We start from the raw sequence: 21,970 nt of genomic DNA, 5'->3' as shown, positions 1-21,970 counted from the left end.
TTCCAATCTCTGCCTGGTCTCCCCCCAGACAAATGGGTATTTACCCTCCATGTATGTGGTATCCTAGGCCTCATAGATGGTAGTTTATAAGCATTCTCTTCAGGACATGCAGATTATACAGCAGCGTTACCTTTATGATCTAGACATCAGTGTTTAGTAGGCTCCGGGTGACACGTACTGGGTCATTAATGAAGGTGCCGGCGGTTTATTGTTGGTTGTAACTACCGATCTCGTGTAAATGTTTACTGACTCGCTTAAGCACAGGTTTAATATTTTTATTGTGACTATTAACAACCGGCTTGTGTAGGAAACTTTATTAAGGGACCAGTGTCAGAGCTCTAGAAATGCTTTGTTGTAATAATCCAGACAGATATTATGACTGCTCCATATGGTGACAAAAATGTTTCTAAACATTATTTATCTCAAAGACACACAAGTGGTTTCTTTATTTAAATCAGGAGTCCTGTGTCTTGGATTCTGTTATTACCTATGCAAAGACAGACGGCCATGCGCCTTAGATAACTGTCCGCAGGACAGGCCCCCATACCCATGCATGCTCAGAATGACTGAATGCACATGTTTTCAGCAGGTAGAGAAATAACCCACACCCAGTTACCTCTAAAATACAAGTAGTCCCACCCTTCTTTGCTTCTAACATCTGCCGTCCGAGAGTCAGAACACCCCTATTACATGGTCAGTTTGTCCATTTGGGTAACATGCAGCTTCAAGCAGCCATGCCCTTTAGACCAAAGTTTATGGAAATGGATGATTGGGACCATAGTGAATGAGAATATAGGTAACATTTTATGGCAATGGACATTTTTTAATTCTTGCTTTGTTTATTATGGTTCAAAAACCACTCCCTAGGCATGTTAAAATTTACGCAACCTGTGTAAAATTCTGAGCAAAGGTGTCCATATCCTTTAACTGTGAGCAGTTGTCTTTTACCGACTGATACCATTATATGCAAAGAAGTTGGCAGTGTTTGGACAATTTGTCCAGTGTTTGCTAGTAATTGACTGTATATAGCTGACTTGGTCAGTAAAGCATGTTGCTTGATAAATCCTGATAGCATTAAACAGGCTGAAATGCGTTGCTCTTAATAAAAGGGACTTAATATATAGCCCTGCACTAGTACATGCATATTCTTGCGGCTGCTGAATGATCTATGCTGGTTATCCGATGAGGTGCCTACAGAGGGGTTGTTCTTGTCCATTGGTCCTAGCTGGGATCTGCTTCTATACTAAATTCTGGAAGTACATATATGAAGCTACCATGGACCTCCTTGACTTAACGTCTATCTAAAGGTCCCCATACACCTTAGACTTTTTTGTCGGCCAAACCGACAAACCGGGCTGTCGAGAACAATCATCAGGAGAAGAGGCGGAATCCCAGCGGTGGACTCTCATCTCCGCTCTCCACGGCTCTCTGCTCAGAATTTCTGCCTCTTTTCCTCAGTGTGAACGTACCCTAAGAGATGAGCAGCAGTGGGAGTTCTCTTCATACCCCTCACCATAGAGAACACTGGAACACTGGTCATGCCAAACATATTCTGCGTGTGGGGAGGGTGGGCGGTGGGCGGGAGATATGACTGCCAGCCAGATCGTTGGCCGTCAGTTATTGAAGGTGTAACGGGGGCCTTTACAGTATCACCCATTTTAAATGTGAATTGCAACCCACAGGTTCACTTTAAAGTTATCTGCACTGCTATCTTGGGTGGTTTCTGGTAAGGATGCATACACATGCACACATCTACAAACTTGCAGCAGAGAAACCGAACACACAGTATCATATCTTGATCTGGCATGAAAGGAAATTATGGTTTCAAATAAAAGACTATACATTTTTACTCTATTCTAATAACTAAATTCTGCCTGGAATATATACAGTATACATTATATACATTAAAGTATCCCCTTACTGTATTCCTCAATCCATGTCTTGCCTGGAGGTCTATCTGTTTCCTGGCACAGATATTCATGTAAAAACCTTTTGTTCTGGCAGGATGGGGTGTCAGTCGAGGCCCTATTACACCAAGTGATTATCAGACGTATTTGGCCGAGTATCGGCTGGTATGGGCAATTAATTGCTTGGTGTAATAGCTAATGTTAAAAGGCAACAATCAGCTGACGTGTACAATGTCGGCTGATCATTGTCTTTCAACACGTTGAAAGCAAACAATGCCCATAGCTGTGGTCTGCTGGCCGCTGCCAGTATGCGCAATGGAAGTGGAGGCAGCAGACCACCGCTCTCCTTTACGGGCTACCCCGGTGATCTAAAGATCGCCCAGACAGCTCCCCAAGGCCCACTCAGCTCTTATGAACTCGCTGTTGGCGCGTGTAATAACGCGAGCAGGAAACTAGGAGCAAGCAAATGCTGACTTCACAGGTCGGCCCTTATTTGCTCCCAAAGATCAGGCCGTTGAATAGGCCCTTAAGGCTGTATTCACCGCCAAATAAACAAATAAAGGTTCATTTTCAAAGGAAAAGCTATGGATCTACTTCTATTGTTCCAAAATAATAAAAAAATATATATATAAATTTGGTATCACTGTAATCATAGTAAGAATATTATGTTTTTGCTATACGCTAAATGGTGTTATTTTATATAGAATTTAGTTGTTTTTTTTATATTATCCCTCTTTTAAAAATAGGTTAAAAAGTTTAAAAGAACCCCAAAATGGTGCCACAAAAAAGTAATATTTGTCCTGCAAAAAACAAGCTTATATGGAGACACAAAAATATCTACCTGCAGTCCATAGAATCCCAGTAGGTTGTCTTGTGGGATTAGGGGAAGCCTTTTTAGAGAGGAGATTGTAGAGCCCCAGTAGAGACATCCGCAGGTGTTGTGCCAGTCATGAGAATATCATCACTAACACATCATTTTTTTTTTCTTCTTCTTTTTTGTGAACAAAATGTGTTTTAAAGGTGCACATTATCATCTTAGTGAAAAGCTCTACATTTTCACAAAAAAAACTTTTAAACTGTAATAGCTAAAAATGACACAACAAGTAAGCTGAAATTGCCGTGACTTGGTACATTAAAAGCATCAGTATTGCAAATGGGAAGAAATAAGAAAAACAACCTGCACAATAGGCGAGCATTATGGTAAGTGCACTGGTTGCAAGGAACAAAGCAATCCTTTCAGTATCGCCTTATGCTATTTATCATCCTTTTAATGTCGGATTGCTCATTATTAGATGCATCTCTTTAGTTTATTCATTTCAAGATTTGACAAAATGAATATTTTTCTTTGTTGTGAATATTCATTATACTTAGAAAAATACTTAGAGCTTTTCTAATTTTTTTTTTTTTTTTACACAAAGTATGCAAAAGAGTGATTGACCATGCTTTTGTATACTTGGTAAAGACGGGTGTGAGACGTAAACATATATATATTTTTTTTTTCTTTATATTGCTGTCTATGGGTGACGTACACACAAAATGTGCAGTGGATACAACAAAAGAAAGTAGGCATATGGTAAGGAAATAAGGCGAGGTTCACACTGCGTTTTTGCAATCCGTTTTATTGCAAAAAACAGATGAAATAAAGGGATGCATTTGTGTGCATCCATTTTGATCTGTTTTTCCATTGACTTCCATTATAAAAAAACAAAAAAAAAACACTACTTGTGTCCGTTAAAAAAAAAATAAAAATAAAAAAGGATCCACACAAATGCATCAGTTTTTTCCATCCTTTTTTTTTTTTTTTTTTTTTTTTTGCAAAAAAAAAATGGTTAAAAAAACGGATTGCAAAAACAGTCTGAACCTAGCCTTAGTTTTGGAATTTCTTTTAGACTAGGTTGACAAGTAATACATCGGAACTTGTGTTCTAATCACACTAAGGTTAGAAACCTTGTGTTATTCTATGTCAATATCTAATTATAAGTTCAGTTGGCCTACTGACATAAAGTTATACTAATCCCAGGTTTAGTGTCCAGTCACCAATGTGGTCCCACTTAAATTGTCCTTACACTACTTTAGGCTATGTTCACATTTAATTTTTTGCCATACAGCGGAGGTATACGCCAACATTACCAGTAAGGCATGGTTCACTTTGTTTTTTTGGCCCTACACCGCAAGCCTGTGAGAAAAAAAGGATGCTGAAGTTAGCCTGACATGTAGCCGACGGCCCTGTTGACTTGAATGGGCAGGATGTAGTCATTTTGTGACTACTTTCTGTCCGTTTCCTGAAAGTGTAGCTAGCTTTGCTGGGTATGTGGGCATATACTTCCACTGTATGGCATAAAATGAAATGTGAACATAGCCCAAGGTAGTGTAAGGACCATTAAAAAAAAAAAGGAAACCCATAATTTTTTTTTTCCAGTGAGACCACCTTGGTGACAAATGCCACTATGGCAATCACTGGATACTAAACCTGGAAAAGTATAACCTTATGTCAGTAGGTGAAATGGACTTATAATTGGATATTGACATAGACTAACACAAGGTTACTAACTTCAGGGTGATTAGAACACAGAATGTGTCCAAGCTGATAGTCTACTGTACTGAGTAATGTGGACTTTCCCTTTAATCTTTGTTGTGATCATTAAGGCCTGTGTATGGCCTGTCATCTTAGTTCGGCTGTAAAGGCTGCTTCCCCTCCGCTACAGTGAATAATGTATTGATGGTTTACCTGCCAGGTTGTTAGTCAAAGTAAAGTACATGAAAGTGAAATTGTGATAATGAAAGAGCTTGAGGCAGAAAAGAGATTGTCGAAATTCCATTTTCATACCTCCATGGTAAAACTGCCTATCGTGCTGTGCTTTCAATATAGAAAAGTACTACTGGCTATAGGAGCGGATTATTATTCCCAGATTGATTGATTTATTTATAAAGGATTTTTTTTTTTTTTAACATTAAGTAATAATTATGGTATGTCACTTACTAATATGTAGTCCTTGCATTGCAGCCCTGTTCTTTGCAATTACCTTGCCCACTCCCCCCTTCCCTGCATGCAGCTGGACAGCACCACAGTCCGTATATAGCTGGCTATGGAAGAGCATGTGATATATCATTGTGCATCCTCCAAGCGGTGGAAGAGGCACTGTGACGTATATTGTGACATGCTTCTCCATAGGAAGCCCTGCATAGATAGATGAGCCATCTAGCTGCACACAGGGATGGGAGAGCAGGCAGGGACAGACCAGCATAATTAAGATGGAGGCCACAGTACAAGAACTGAGTGTAGTGTAAAAAAAGAAAAAAGTGGCCAACCCCTTTAAGGGGAACTATCAGCAGGCTTGACGAATCTAACCTGATAGTTCCCTATTGTGCAGAAGACTCAGAGGATGAAGCCATGTCTCTTACCGTCATCCTCTGCAGAGGAACTTTTATAGAGTGCTCTTATAGAGATGCATAGAAAATTCTGAATGGCAGCAGATTTTATGCTGCGGATCCGCAGCAGATTTGGTTTACAAAGAATTTTTATTAATTTTCCAATAAATGAACAGAGACCAACATAGGCTGTCAGGAAACAAAGGCCTACAACGGCCAGCACCATAATGTACAGGTAGAAGCGTGATACAGAGAGAAAATTAGGAAGCTCTCATACATATTTCAAGGGGGGTAAAGTTAACATCACTGTTTACAAACCATCATGGCTGTTATGAGATCAATATAATAAAAGAGAGCTACAGCCCTTTTCTGGGTGTATCCATCCCCTTATCGCCTCTAACCAAACTCTAGTTATATCAAGAGACAAACAAGGAACAAGCAATAGACAAGGCAACACTAGTAGACGGGACAGAGGAGAAAACAAAAGACCCATAAAGCGGCCCTTGCCTCTCCCTACCTGGTAGCCCTTTTCCCAATGTAAGAGATCCAGGGATCTCACACCCTGCGGAAATGCCGCAGCAGATTTGATCTAAATAACAACTAGGCTAGGAAACAGCTTTTTAAATACAGAAAGGGGCTTTATTGCTTAGTAAAACCTATTGCAGGGTTTCTTAAAATTGCTTGTACTACTGAGTTCTGCAAAAAAAAAAAAAAAAATTAAGACAGTTACACTTTAACTTTTAGACATGTGAAAAGTTACAAATGGCATTGGATCACACTTCTGACACCTGCTGCGATCCTGAGATACAGCTGGGTGAAGTATGTAATAGTTTGCTCTATTCCCCAAACAGCAGAACGTTGGACTTGTTCAGTCTGTAGACTATAATTAAAGTGAATGATTCTGATTTGATTGACAGCCAAGAAGAGATGTGCTGCTGCACAGTCCCCCCTGGTGTATCTCAGGATTGCAGTTGGTCCCAGAAGTGAGACCCAGTGCGATCAGTAACTTTTGCTGTGCTTGAGGACATGTCAAAAGTTACTACAAATGACAGTAACACCATTAAGGCTGCCTTTACACAATCATATTTGCCACCTGTATGACATCCATATTTTACGCACTGTAAAAAGTAGCTCCCATAATAATCTGGGGTATTCATGTCAGTATATAAAAAAAAATTATGTATTAAAAATGCAATATGTTTTTTTGCATCCATTTGTCATTGCTATCAATTTCCTACCAAGAAGACAGCCTATTAGTATATGCTGTACAGAAACATGGGTGCAATACTGATGGCATTTATATTGTGGTGAGTGCCGGGATCCTTCCGATCACTATATCTAGAACGCTGTCCTACCACGATCACCATTGACCACAGTGCCATCTCAAACTACCCAAGATCCACTGATAATGTTGGTCCTTTGCCTCTGTTTTAATTGAGCAGTTGGACATGTACACTGCCGGTGTGTTCAACTCTGTGGGCCTGACAAAGACGGCTGTGTCTGGTACGTAGCCATCTCCATTATGCCAATAGATTTAAATATAGTGGTAGTGCCAGTGCTCCATTCAACCATTCCTGAGGTCAGTGGGGTCCAGGTGGTTAGACCCCACTCATCAGGTATTCACGACCTATTCTGCTAGTCTTTCTGCAGCCTTTACTGTGTTACACAGCAACATTAACATTTCAGTAGGCTTCTGAGTTAAAGTTTCTCAGCAGTCCCTGCAGCAGCAATGACTGCACAGAATGTGCTTCAGTGATTCTCATTCTAGAAAATGTGGTAATTTACAGTCCAGTGTTGTGTAGTTATCTAACCCAGCCACCGCATAGGTGTAAATTAATGGTCTTACGTGTGTTCTATATTACTTTGTAAGTAATGGATAGCAAGGAATATATCGTTGTTAAACAGACGTACACATGAAGGGGTTCACTCTACCAACAATCCTCCTATAAATGAATGCTCTGGGCAGATCATATCCTCTGTTTATGCCAAGTGCAAGGTCATGACTCAGGGATTTAACACCATTCAGAGAATGTGCCTTGCACTACCCCCTCAACTACTCTGGCACAAGACTGACCTGTACAGCCTCGCGCCCTGCCATACATGCTTCTAGGGGAGAATACCTCCTGACAAGTGGTTATGGAAGCGGACAATATAGCTCTATATGAAATATGTCTTAAGGTAGTACAGTAAGGGGCCGTGTGCAGAGCCGAGCCGCAATATATCAGAGTCCATGAGCCCTACAACAAGCAAAAGTGCACTGGTGGTTTTAGAAAGTTTTCTCCTCTGTTCTTGGGATAGGATACATTTCTGATCCCAGTCACTTGAAATGCACTTGGCTATTTCCGTTATATAGTGATCATTGAGGTCCCAGCCATGGGGCATGTCTGAAGTTTTTTGTTGACTAAATGAACTGTACAATAAGGCTTCTTACCCTGTATCAGGAGATATAACTTATATTTCTATCCATTGCTCCCTTTAGCTGCAAAAGTCCATGAAAGTTTGGCCCGTTCTCTCCTAAAACAGCTAAGTCAATGCCCATCCTATTTAAAATGACCAGCCAAATGTTGCTGGGCTTTTGCAGCCCACGGAAGCACCCCATTACCCCATGGGCTTGATCTCTAACTTCTAAAACTTATATCTCAGCGCTGGATTGACAAATTAACATGAGTTACATTACCTTTTACTTCAGTCCACAAAAAGGCTGCTGATGAGTCTCCTTTGAAGGTTTCCTGCCGTTTTAACTGCTTTAACATGCATTATTTCACATCCCCTGTCGATTTTAAAAGTTAGAAGGACAGTGCCCTTTTAAAGTGGAAAACCGTGTATTTGTGCTGTAGCATTCTGGTTATCCTGTAAGCTTCTATTATTCCGGCATCCTCCTATGCACTACCAAGAAGTCATCTAGATAATATAGAAGGAAACCACAAATGAGCAGTACATTATAGAAAAAAACAAAACTCTCATGGTGATGATTTCCACACATTTCATGAATTGTGTAAAACTTGGCACTAAAGATGCTAATTGTATCACATTGTTAGACCGGAAACATTGAGCAGCATCTTGTCATCTTCTATCATCAGCACTTTACAAGCTAAGTTTAGAGGGATTATCCCAGGAGCACTTTGTTTTTTAGTTTGCTCAGTCCGGTGGTAATAGGTAGAATAACCTGTACTCACCCTTCCTGCTCACCTGCCCTTCTCGTAGCCTAGTCCCGCTGTGTAGCACTTCCTAGTTCAAAACACTAAAAGGCACATAGGGCCACTGACAGGGCCAGACTGGGACTGAAAATCAGCCCTGGCATTTCAAAGCACACAGGCCCACTTACCGCATGGGGTCGTCTATGCATCATCTATGCAGAGTCTACCAGACAAACATTATAGGCTCTTAGCTCCAGCACCATCATCACCTCTATACAAACTCCCCATCTATATTGTTCCACGCTGTTACAGCGCCCACTTTATGCCCCTTGTAGTATTTAGAGCCAGGTTCCCTCTATGTCCTCATATAATAGAAAGGCCCCTGTGACCCTCATATACAAAACATCAAATAAAAAGGGATCAGAAAACCTTCTCTACCCCATAATGGTATTGATAGGAACTATATTAGAGCACATAAATACATAGTACAGAAATATACAAATACAGACATATACGCCCCACACAGCTCTGTACACAGCATATACACCGCACACAGCTCTGTACTCAGCAATATACAACATATACACCGCACACAGCTCTGTACACAGCAATATACAACATATACACCGCACACAGCTCTGTACACAGCAATATACACTGCACACAGCTCTGTACACAGACATATACAACATATACACCGCACACAGCTCTGTACACAGCAATATACACCCCACACAGCTCTGTACACAGCAATATACACTACACACAGCTCTGTACACAGACATATACAACATATACCACGGCTACCATGAGGTTTCTTCTGTCTGCGCAATTGTGCCACTTCCAGGTAATGTTGGGCATAATGGTGGGTAGTAGTGGTCTGGGGGCATAATGATAGATGTAGTAGTGGTCTGGGGCATAATGGTGGATGTAGTAGTGGTCTTGGGGCATAATGATAGATGTAGTAGTGGTCTGGGGGCATAATGATAGATGTAGTAGTGGTCTGGGGCATAATGATAGATGTAGTAGTGGTCTGGGGCATAATGATGGGTGTAGTAGTGGTCTGGGGCATAATGGTGGGTGTAGTAGTGGTCTGGGGGCATAATGATAGATGTAGTAGTGGTCTGGGGCATAATGATGGGTGTAGTAGTGGTCTGGGGCATAATGGTGGGTGTAGTAGTGGTCTGGGGCATAATGATGGGTGTAGTAGTGTCTTGGGCATAATGGTGGGTGTAGTAGTGGTCTGGGGGCATAACGGTGGGTGTAGTAGTGGTCTGGGGGCATAACGATGGGTGTAGTAGTGGTCTGGGGGCATAACGGTGGGTGTAGTAGTGGTCTGGGGGCATAACGGTGGGTGTAGTAGTGGTCTGTGGGTGCAGTAGTGATTTAGTCAGAACTGTGGATGTAGTAGTGGTCTAAGGAGCATAATGATGGGTGTAGTAGTGGTCTAAGGAGCATAATGATGGGTGAAGTAGTGGTCTGGGGGCATAATGATGGGTGTAGTAGTGGTCTAAGGAGTATAATGGTGGGTGTAGTAGTGGTCTAAGGAGCATAATGATGGGTGTAGTAGTGGTCTATGGGGCATAATGATGGGTGAAGTAGTGGTCTGGGGGCATAATGATGGGTGTAGTAGTGGTCTATGGGGCATAATGATGGGTGTAGTAGTGGTCTAGGGGCATAATGATGGGTGTAGTAGTTTGGGGGCATAATGATGGATGTAGTAGTGGTCTGGAGAATAATGGTGGGTGTAGTAGTGGTCTGGAGAATAATGGTGGGTGTAGTAGTGGTCTGGGGGTATAATGGTGGGTGTAGTAGTGGTCTGTGGGTGCAGTAGTGATTTAGTCAGAACCCATACATAACACCTCCCCCAGTGCCTCCATTACTCACACACTCTGCTGCTGCTGCTGCTTCCTCCTCTGTTCCGACTACTACTACTACTACTACTACTACTACTACTGCTGCTGCTGACAGGGAGGAGGAGAGTCACACACAGACGCTGCTCCGGGCCTTCAGTGAGGGAGGTCATGTGATCTCTGCAGGACCCAGAACTTACATGTAAATGAGCAAGCCCAGCCGATGCCTGCTCATTCTGCATGTCAGTGACAGGGTTGGCAGGGGGCGGGGCTTCCCGGGACAGGAAGAAGAGGAGGCCGAACTGCAAGTAAGACAGCCTGTAACCTCCTGATGCTGCAGTGCCGTGTGATTGGCTGGGCAGCATCAGGAGTTTACAGGAGTTGGGGGAGGAAGTAACCGGGTATTGAGGGGGTCCGGACCGGCCCATTTGCCAGAACTGCCCTATGGCCAGTCCGGGCCTGGCCACTGAGCCCACTGAAACCTAGGTTAACCTCATTGTAAAACGTAACTTTTAATAAATTATATAAAAGAAATGGCGTGTATTCAAAATCACTACTCTGCTTACCCTGTCTTGCTATCACAGATTTGCGATTTGCCTTACACCTGATTACGCTCATGTCAGAGTGAAACTAGTTGTGGAGGCAGTGTTCCTATGGTTTTAAATTATCTCAGCAGCCCTATGCTACAATACTTATGAGACTGTAGCTCATTTAGTGATATACTACTTACCATCTCTGTAGTGAGTGGAAGATAGATTATTTTTGTGATAGCAAGACAGGGTTAGCAGAGTAATGATTTTAAATACACGGTAAAACAAGTGATGCAACGATCAGCCGACATGAACGATGTTGGCTGATGGTTGCCCTCTATTCCACGGGATGATTATCGTCTGAATACGGCCCTATGTGCCTTTTTAGTGTTTTGTTTATATAACCTGGTAGCTCCATCTCACAAAGCACTATATTTATGTGTTAGTTGCACTTCCTAGTCCAGCATTTAGTTATGTCCACCCCTCCAATCGAGGCGGGACGATACTATGGTTACTTATTGGCTGAGTGGCCATATCCACATGCCCATTCCAAACACAGAAGCGTTGTGCAGTGGGACTGAGGTTCTGGAAGACCAGCAGCGGGGGAGTGAGGAAGGCATGTGCAGGATATATTGCAAATACAAAAAACACAGCTACTTTCTTGCAAAACTGCACCACCTCCTATCTCCAGATTTTGTGTGGTATTTCAACTCTGCTCCATTTGCAAACATCCAAACTGAGGCTTTGTTCACACATACAGCATTTAATTACAGTTAAAGGTGAAGTCAGGTGAAATTTTTTATTGAACTATTGTTATACAAATCACCAATATACACTTATTACAGGAAATGCACATAAAGTGCTTTTTTCCCTGCACTTACTACTGCATCAAGGCTTCACTTCCTGGATAAAATGGTGATGTCACGACCCGACTCCCAGAGCTGTGCGGGCTGTGGCTGCTGGAGAGGATGATGGCAGGGTGACATCACCATTTTATCCAGAAAGTGAAGCCTTGATGCAGTAGTAAGTGAAGGGAAAAAAGCACTTTATAAGCATCTCCCGTAATAAGTGTATATTGGGGATCTGTATAACTTTTGGGAGGCAATACAATACTTTAATAAAAAATTTCACCGGACTTCTCCTTTAGTTCAGCACATTTTTTTTTTTTTACAGTGAATTGCGCAATTTGCAATAAAATATTACTGATTTTGCCAACTCGCAGCTGAAGTACGAATATTTCACAGCGAAATCGCAAATTTGTGGCAAAATAATGGTAATTAATGCCATTTAAATGCTTAATGCCATTTAAATGCACAATAAATGCTATGTGTGTGAGCATAGCCTGAAGACAGGCGCTGTATCTGGAAGAAAGTTTGTGTCAGGAAATGTAGTTCCCAATCTCCTGCTGTGATCTAGTAGCAGAGCAATGCCCCCCCATATGTACTATATATTTTTATATACAGTGCTCAGGGGGAGCCTGTGCAACAGGATTGCTGCGTCTGGCAGCATCTGCAGACAGAGCAGTAATTGCTGCCATCACTCGCTCTGCTTCTAGCACAGTCAACAGTCATGGACAAAGTGATTGTGTTGGGCAGCCCCTAACGTTAAAGGGGCACTCCAGACAGTCATTTATTTTTTGTTTTTGTTAATGCATTGCTTTAATAAAGTTCACCTATTTTGTTAATAACTTCATTAAAATGTATATATATATATTTTCTTTATATAGCCACTTCCATTGAGTAAGGACTTGTTTTACAATTTTTCTTTACCCTCTGATAAGGCCACGTTGGCACAGCAGTGTCTTGGTCAGTATTTTGTATTGGTATTTGTAAGCTAAAATAGGTGCACAACAAAGAAAAGCTAAAAATCTTTTTACTATACTTTTATCTATCATCCCTGGTTTGGACTTACAAACCCTTATGTAGGATACTGTGAACGGGATTTATCCAATTTTATGAAACTAATACACTTTTGCATATCTTTTAGATTCCTGTTTTCATTTTCTATACGTTGTCATTGCAGGTGAAATCTGTGAAAACGGGCTCGGTGTTTTGGACAATATGCTGCTGTTTATCTTATTTTTACATGGTAAGTACAGCTCCGAGGAAAGTGGTGTGCCCCTTTTTATTTTTGGCCACAATAGAACTATGTGATTGTTAGACTTTAAAGTTTGCAGGTCTGTATAATGCTTTGTCCATGTATCACAGCTTATATTTGCCTGAATTTTTAGCTTATGAAGTTTAGGCTCTTCACGAAGTATATTCTGCTGGTAGTGTGGACACTGGCTAATGTGTCTATTTCATTCCCTCCATTGCACCTGCAGAGATGGCATATGTGTTTGGTGTCATGGTGCAGCTCTGTACCTGCCACTGTAAAATTCTCTATCTGCCGTCCGTCTGCTCCATCAGTACTAATACTCCCAGTGTGATAGAAAACCTTATGGCACAAACACACAGTCCTGGAGATGTCCTTCTGAGGGATGAACAATATGGCTGTCATTTAGTTTTCTACCTAAGTTGCCTGATAGTATTGTGATAGTTCCCTTCTCCCCCATCACTACATAATTCAGAAGATTTGACAGTGTGGTGGCGGCCGTTATGTCACCAATCATCCTACAGCATGGCAAAACACAGTAATGGTTATAATACCTAAGAATACAAGTCAGGGTAGTTATCACATAGCGCGGAGAAGACTGCCAACACTAACTGTAAGCTTTCCAGTCTGTCTACATTCTTTACAGCCTCAAAGAACAATGGATGAGATTTCATGAATATGTACGTCATGGCATCTCTATGTCCTCAGGGACCCCACTACACTCCCTTCACAGTTCATCAGTATTTTTCAGGGATTGGCAAAATCTGCAGCTAATTTGTAGCAGATCTGAACAATTGCGGGGTCCAGTAGTAAGATGTGGCGTCATTCATAAAAGTGAGAAAACCACCTTAAGGGGGAAATGGTTTAGGCTGTTTTAAGGTTCCCATACACATTACTATAAAGTCTAAAGAACCTGCAGCTGGTGGCAACGATAACCAGAAGTTGGGTGTTTTGCCCAACAGTAGACCCAAAACATATCGGAGCCATGTGATTCTCCACCGAGAGATGATGAGAGGAGGTTTGGGGGTGTTATGCATTTTCATTGCTTAACCCTTTTGCTCTCACAGCAATAAGCTGGTGCCAGAGCTGTCAAATGCTGGCCAGAGTTATCAGGGAATCACGAGCGCTAGTTGTTAGCCACCAGCGTTGGAGATAATTGCGGCTGGTACCTGGACTACACACTGCTTAAAGTGGCAACTCCAGGTGTGGGCTGCAATGATTAATGCATGCGTCAAGCCACAGGCTATTACTGCAGCGCACAGTCTTACTATAAGACGGCCCGCTAAACGTCTCATTGTCACCAATTATGTGTAATCTTTGTTTTCCTATTTTAATATAATTACAGAAAAACCCCATTTTCCATCATTTGTATTCTCTTACCTTGTGCGTTTCATATATTTTCTGTGATTTAATATAAGCCAGTGATCTACACCTAGATTATCTTCCAAAGCTAGGATATTAAATGCTAATCTATCTTAATAATAAGCTAATCTTTCTAAATAATTCTAATGGAAACTGATAACCCGTAATCATAAAGTTTGATAGTTTTTTTTTTTATTTGCTGTAAGAGCCTATCATTTATCATCAACTCCAGCAGTCTTGCCTCAGAAGCACTCAGGGGCACTACCACTGGCATACCACCAGGGCATTAGTCACTTGTATGCAGTTCCCCCTAGATGGGTGGCTGGATTCACCACTGTGCAGGAAGGTGATACAGTGCTCAGGATGAATGGGGGGTGTAGAGGTCATACCCCCACCAATGTATCATCACTTTGACATTGAATTAATTGGCATTATGTTTATTTTGTATTCTTCCCTCCTTTTTTTAGGTGTCTGCTTGGGGTGGTTACGTGTTTATCATCAATCTTATTCCACTTCATGTGTTTGTGTTACTGTTGATGCAGCGTTACAGCAAGAGAGTCTATATAGGTAAGTAACTATGCAACACAAAAGGCAAGATGATAGACAGCAGAGTAGTATAGTATCACATGTCCTTTGGATCTAATGCTCACCATACTACAAGGAATCTTGGGGGGTTAATATGACTGGCATAGTGCAATCCATGCTATATTATGTAGTTGTAGAGAGGAGAATATTCTGCTTCACTGAAGCACCATACTGTGACCACATCTATAATCTATATATAATAGGGACCCTATTCTGCTTTGGGTTCATCTTTCTTAAGCCTTGAGCTGATGATTTGCATGTTTGTATTAGCTAGTTCCCTGGATACTCTTATGTCTGCTATTTGTCATCAGCTTCTCAATATTTTTCAGCATTTCCTATTCTCTTCCTGTGTTAGAAATTTAGGGCTCATGTATTTAAAGTGTTAAAAAAACGCAAACACAAACAAACATTTTTAACATGTCATATAGACATGTCAAATATTTTGATCATTGAGAGACTGGGTGCTGAAACTTCTCCCAGCTCATTCTAGTGACTGGTGGGAAGTGCTCAGCGAAGTGCTTCTCTCCCTGCTTCTTCACATAAGAGATTCTGTCTATTGGGCCAATCTCCTCCGGCATGGAGAGAAGTACTAAGTTAAGCACTTCTCCCCAAACTTTCCAGTGATTGAAAGAGGTATAAGTACCCAAATGCTAACCAGTCAAAATATTTGACATGTCTATAGGGCATGTGAATTTTAATTTCTTATCTTTTTATTAATGCAATTAGTACTTTACTGTAAATTTAACATAGACTGAATTGTACATGAGTAGTGCATGCAATTGTAGCCAAACTGGAATATCTCCATGTTAACCAATTCATTGGTCTGTGCAGACACACAATTTATTAAATGAAGCCTAACAAGGATGGGAACAAGGCTTTATTGCACAACTAAATATCTTCCAGCAGACCTGAAGAGATTTAAAATGGGTTTTGTTACAGCGGTGTGACCCTATTAGCTGCCATTACAGCTCAGTCACCAGTTGTCATCCAGATTTCTTACAGCTCTGCTTGTCATACCTGCCTAGAAATGAAAAAATAGAGCTTGTCAGAATGAGGCCAAACGGGGCGCTTTTTATAATTCTAAAGATGCTAACGAAAAAAATTTATAGAGAAAAGAGGAAAAAATAAATAAAAATCCTCCGTAAATGGGCAGACTGCCATCACGGTTCTATGCTTTTATATTGTGGCGCTGTGTATCACAGACAGCCTCTTGCAATTTAGCAGTACAATATCATTAGTGGTTTCAGCTTTACACATTACAATGGATTCAATATCCCAGAATGCTGAATCTTTATGAAATGTGAAGCAGCTCATTGTGTCTTGTGGTATTGTGCTCTGTGGAAGTTTTTTTTCAAATGGGAAAATATAGCGGTAAGACTTAATGTGCAGTGAGAGACTGCTCTTGGAAAGTGTCCATGTTATATTTAGGATTTAGCTTTGTATCCATTGTACTCGTATGTTATATCCAGGAAAATGATGAGGAATCGGATTCACAACTATAGCGTTAATCAGGACCTTTGTCTTGGTAAAGAAAGTTTCTTTGCGAACACAAACCCCATATAGGCGTCCTAACCCTGGAGTAATAGCGCATGGTGGTGTGCTAGACACTGTAATATATAATATCACAGCACAACAAGAGACAATTTCTGCATTGACCTCATCTTGTTGCAGTTTCCGCGCTGAGCAGAAACGATTATTTCCAAGTCCTAGCCTTTGATAAGGCCTTTCTAAACTACAAAGAAAGCAAAATTAGTGTAACCAATTACTTTTTGTAATTAAGAGTCGGGGCCGCCGCGCTTTTCTTCTAACATCTCGAATTCTGTAACATATTTCCCTCAATGAGATATAATCAGTCAAATCCGGTTACACTTAGAAAACAAAGATGGACATTTGTTAATCTGCATTATAATTACTTTAAGCCAAGAAGGTTGATTCAGCCCCTGTTAGCTTTTAGCGGAGGTGTTAAAGTTGCAGAGTGGTGTTAACCCCATATGGACACTTTTGGTCACTTGTGAACTAGTTAGGTAACTCATTTCCTAGAACTGGGGGGGGGAGGAGAAGAATCACATCTAGTGCTGCTCTCTACTGAATAGTGGAAACTTCTTTATGGGGTTATTGGCATATATATATATATAAGAAATCACCTGGTAAAGGAAAACGTAATCAAGCTGAACCATAGCGAATCACATATCGTCCATCAAACAAAAGTTGCCATGTGAACAGTCACTACAATGTAACAGATTATATATACAGTAACTCAAAGGAAGTGCTATCTGGCTTAGAAATATATATATATATATTTCTAAGCCAGATAGCACTTCTTTGAGTTACTGTATATATAATCTGTTACATTGTAGTGACTGTTCACATGGCAACTTTTGTTTGATGGACGATATGTGATTCGCTATGGTTCAGCTTGATTACGTTTTCCTTAGCCAGGTGATTTCTTTTTCAGCATACATACATGTGTGTTATGGTACCTTACATTTTAGGGTCCTTTTACATGGTGCGATATGCATCAGTGTGCTGCAGCAGACTAGCACCAATCAGCGGATGCTGGCCTGCAGTGGTTTTACAAAGCATGATAAATCACATGGCCGGGTCATTTGGCCATTTAAATGCATCATCAACTGCATGAATCACCTGTTCTGATGTTCTGATCCGTCAGCGCAAAAAAATCCCAAAGTGCAAAATTGCACATTTTTGGAAAAAAATGTAATAAGTGATCAAAAAGTCACGCGCAATCAAGGTACCGATAGAAAGAACACATCATGGCGCAAAAAATGACACCTTGCACTAGGGCTGGGCGGTATACCGCAAAAATACCGATACCGTCTCTGGCGTCGGTTAACCGACCTCAACTCTGCCAGGACGGTATCTGCGGTATTTCCCCCCTCCCTCCTCCTCCTCCTCACCGGCGGCCGCATGCTCTGCTCCACTCCGTTTAATCTTCCTGAGGAGGAAGACTGGAGATCTGACAGGCTGCGCACAGGCGTGCTGTGTGCTCAGCGCTGCCGCTGCTTCCGGGCGGCTCTGGAAGCTGCACGGTGTGCCCTGCCTCCCCTCTCCCGTACATAAAGTGGCTGCTGGGGTCAGGTATGGGTCGGCACATCCTCCCCCCACCGGGCACTGCACTGTGTCCCGCACAGGAATCCTCGGCGTCCCGTTATCTTTTGGCAGTGCTGGAAGCAGCCGTGTGTGACGCTCTGCCGGTGACGCTGCCGGCAGATATATGTGCTACAGCACTGAGGTACGGGGGCAGAGGATTCCTGTGCAGGAGAGAAGAAAGGATATGCAAAGTAGCCGTGCAGGAGAGAGAGAGAGAGAGAGAGAGAGAGTGAGTGCGGTGCCCGGTGGAGCATGGAGGTGCCGACCTATACCTGACCCCAAGTGTATGTGCGGGAGAGGGGGTGGGGGGGGGTCCAGAACAGCTTGTGACTGGGGGCAGATATTGGGTAGAAAGAGATAGATAGACAGATAGATAGGAGTCCTATCTATCTATCTCCTATCTATCTATCTCCTATCTATCTATCTATCTCCTATCTATCTATCTCCTATCTATCTATCTCCTATCTATCTATCTATCTATCTTCTATCTATCTATCTCCTATCTATCTATCTATCTCCTATCTATCTCCTATCTATCTATCTCCTATCTATCTCCTATCTATCTATCTCCTATCTATCTATCTCCTATCTCCTATCTATCTATCTCCTATCTATCTATCTCCTATCTATCTATCTCCTATCTATCTATCTCCTATCTATCTATCTCCTATCTATCTATCTCCTATCTATCTATCTCCTATCTATCTATCTCCTATCTATCTATCTCCTATCTATCTATCTCCTATCTATCTATCTCCTATCTATCTATCTCCTATCTATCTATCTCCTATCTATCTATCTCCTATCTATCTATCTCCTATCTATCTATCTCCTATCTATCTATCTCCTATCTATCTCTCTCCTATCTATCTCTCTCCTATCTATCTCTCTCCTATCTATCTCTCTCCTATCTCTCTCCTATCTCTCTCCTATCTCTCTCCTATCTCTCTCCTATCTCTCTCCTATCTCTCTCCTATCTCTCTCCTATCTCTCTCCTATCTCTCTCCTATCTCTCTCCTATCTCTCTCCTATCTCTCTCCTATCTCTCTCCTATCTCTCTCCTATCTCTCTCCTATCTCTCTCCTATCTCTCTCCTATCTCTCTCCTATCTCTCTCCTATCTCTCTCCTATCTCTCTCCTATCTCTCTCCTATCTCTCTCCTATCTCTCTCCTATCTCTCTCCTATCTCTCTCCTATCTCTCTCCTATCTCTCTCCTATCTCTCTCCTATCTCTCTCCTATCTCTCTCCTATCTCTCTCCTATCTCTCTCCTATCTCTCTCCTATCTCTCTCCTATCTCTCTCCTATCTCTCTCCTATCTCTCTCCTATCTCTCTCCTATCTCTCTCCTATCTCTCTCCTATCTCTCTCCTATCTCTCTCCTATCTCTCTCCTATCTCTCTCCTATCTCTCTCCTATCTCTCTCCTATCTCTCTCCTATCTCTCTCCTATCTCTCTCCTATCTCTCTCCTATCTCTCTCCTATCTCTCTCCTATCTCTCTCCTATCTCTCTCCTATCTCTCTCCTATCTCTCTCCTATCTCTCTCCTATCTCCTACACAAACAACAAAAGTCCACGGCACCCGGGCAGTAAATAAGGAGAGTGGGTGCCACCCCTGCACTGTGGATCCTCGAGTGCAGAATATACCCGTCCAAAATTAGGGTACCGGCACTCCAAATGAAGAATAAGTGTTTTATTTCAGCTCACAGGAACAAACTAGCCTTGGCTAGTTTGTTCCTGTGAGCTGAAATAAAACACTTATTCTTCATTTGGAGTGCCGGTACCCTAATTTTGGACGTGTGTGTGTGTATATATATAATATATACTTACACACACACACGGAGAGACTTATCAAACATGCTCAGTTGCCCCCGGCAACCAATCAGATTCCACCTTTCATTCCTCACAGACTCTTTGGAAAATGAAAGGTGTAATCTGATTGGTTGCCGGGGGCAACAGCCAGTTTCACTTTACACCATGTTTGATAAATCTCCCCACAGTATAAAGATAGATATAGCAAAAAATATAGGCAGCACAATAAACAAACTGTGGGTGCCAGCAGACGAATCCCAGACCTTGGATCAAGTCAGCTAGTAAAAAATACTCCGATGGTAATACAAACGTGAAAACGTGAATTTACTCCATAGAACAATGTGCAGCAAACTTCACAAGTAATATACAATGTTTTGGCATCTCCTATGCCATTTTCAAGTGCCACTTGTAGGAGGTGCCAAAACGTTGTGTACTACTTGTGAAGTTTGCTGCACATTGTTCTATGGAGTAAATCCACGTTTGTATTACCATCGGAAAATGGGGTTTTCAAAGGGGTGTGGCTTTTAAAGGGGGCGTGTCATAATTATCGTTCAATTTATCGTTACCGCGGCTACATGTACGATAAACAGCGATATTGATTTAGGCCATTATCGCCCAGCCCTACCTTGCACAGCCCCATAGACCAAAGGATAAAAGCGCTGTATGCCTGGGAATGTTGTAAGGAACATATATTTGTTAACAATGGTTTGAATTTTTTAAAAGCCATCAGATACAGGAAAAGTTATACATGTTACATATCGTTTTAATCGTAACGACTTGAGGAACATGCATAACAAGTCAGTTTTACCATAGGGCGAACGGCGTAAATGCAAAACTCCCCGAAATCGAAACACATTTGTTTGTTTTTTGTTTTTTTAATTTGACAACGCAAATGATTTTTTTCCGGTTTCGCAGCATATTTTATGGAAAAATAATGCCTGTCATTGCAAAGTACAATTCGTTTCGCAAAAAATAAGCGCTCATATACTTCTCTTGGTGAAAAAATGCAAGCGCTATGGACTTTTAAACATAAAATGGAAAAAGCAAAAGAGCAAAGATTGGCTTTGACCTTAAGGGGTTAAGGATGATCTGGCCGTGTAAAGGAGCTTTTAGCCACCGCATCTGACTGATTCAACTATCTCAATTATCAATTAATGTACAGGAATTACATATTATGCCCATGCTCTGCCTAGAAGTGTTACTAGAACACCACTTATTAACCTTCTACTGTGTAATATATTGTGGTGACAGTCTTGGGCTTGGGTATGACATACCTTTTATAGGTAAAATAGGCTCAGTATAGGCGCACCACCATATTGTCAGCTGTGGCTACGTTGCTGTCCTTTGGCACTCATAGCGCCACTTGGCTACAGTGATACCTATATGCTATGTCCCCATATTAGTGTGCACCTTATTTGTTATCTGCTTTTACCATTAATAGATCAATGACTTAGGATGTTGTATTAAAACCTTAAAGCCTACTCCTCCAACATGTTTCACCAAGACTTTTTCAGGGAGGTCCATTGTTGTATTTTTAATGTGAACAATGACTACAATGTTAAGAATTCTATACCCTGCAACATCTGTAAAGGTGTGACGCAGTGAATTTTTGGGGGCGTGAAACAGTTTTCATGCAGGTTTTTCAATAAAAGCCAGAATTGGATGCAGCAATATACAAGCCCTTCCTTTCTTATTCCGTTGGGTAATACCCTTCCAGCTTTGGCTCAAATCTGCTTTGGCTATAACAAAAAAAGATTTGACAACACCCTAAGGTTATGTTCCCATAGGTTTTTTTTTTTTAACATAGAAATGTCAGTCTTTATCAAAAGACATATGTCATTAATGCTCATGATCATTAATGACATCAATCTTTATCAAACAACCAAGATTTTTACAGAAAAGACGCTGTGGGAACATAACCTAAGGGTGTGTGCACATGGACCAACACCTCCCATGTGTTCGGCAGTGTGCTGTGGTTTTCTCTGAGCCGTAGTCTGCACAGGGGACTTGCCTGAAACTCACACTGATTTCAATGGAAGCTTCAGAGCGGAACAATATAAGAAGTGACATGTCACTACACTTTTTATTTATTTCATGCGGCTCAGTCTCCCATTGAAGTCATATGCACATAGTTTTCTTAAAGTGCAACTGCATGTTTTTGAAGAAGAAATCTGCAGTTTGTGTCAAAAAATACTCATTTAATGGGGTACAGGTA

General features: G+C 41.4%; 1 protein-coding gene across 1 annotated transcript in view; it reads left to right on the top strand.

Moving 5' to 3' along the window:
* STT3B (STT3 oligosaccharyltransferase complex catalytic subunit B) overlaps positions 1–21,970 on the top strand; it is an 85,386-nt gene that overhangs the window by 36,476 nt on the left and 26,940 nt on the right. Inside the window, exons 4-5 of the mRNA XM_069958635.1 lie at positions 12,819–12,884; positions 14,720–14,819. Of these exons, the coding sequence (XP_069814736.1) occupies positions 12,819–12,884; positions 14,720–14,819 (166 nt within the window). The remainder of the gene's footprint in view (positions 1–12,818; positions 12,885–14,719; positions 14,820–21,970) is intronic.

Source organism: Dendropsophus ebraccatus, chromosome 2 (assembly GCF_027789765.1).
Source record: "Dendropsophus ebraccatus isolate aDenEbr1 chromosome 2, aDenEbr1.pat, whole genome shotgun sequence".
In the NCBI taxonomy this organism is placed as follows: Eukaryota; Metazoa; Chordata; class Amphibia; order Anura; family Hylidae; genus Dendropsophus; species Dendropsophus ebraccatus.
The sequence above is the reverse complement of the archived record's forward strand: the minus strand, read 5'-3'. Positions and strand labels throughout refer to the sequence as shown.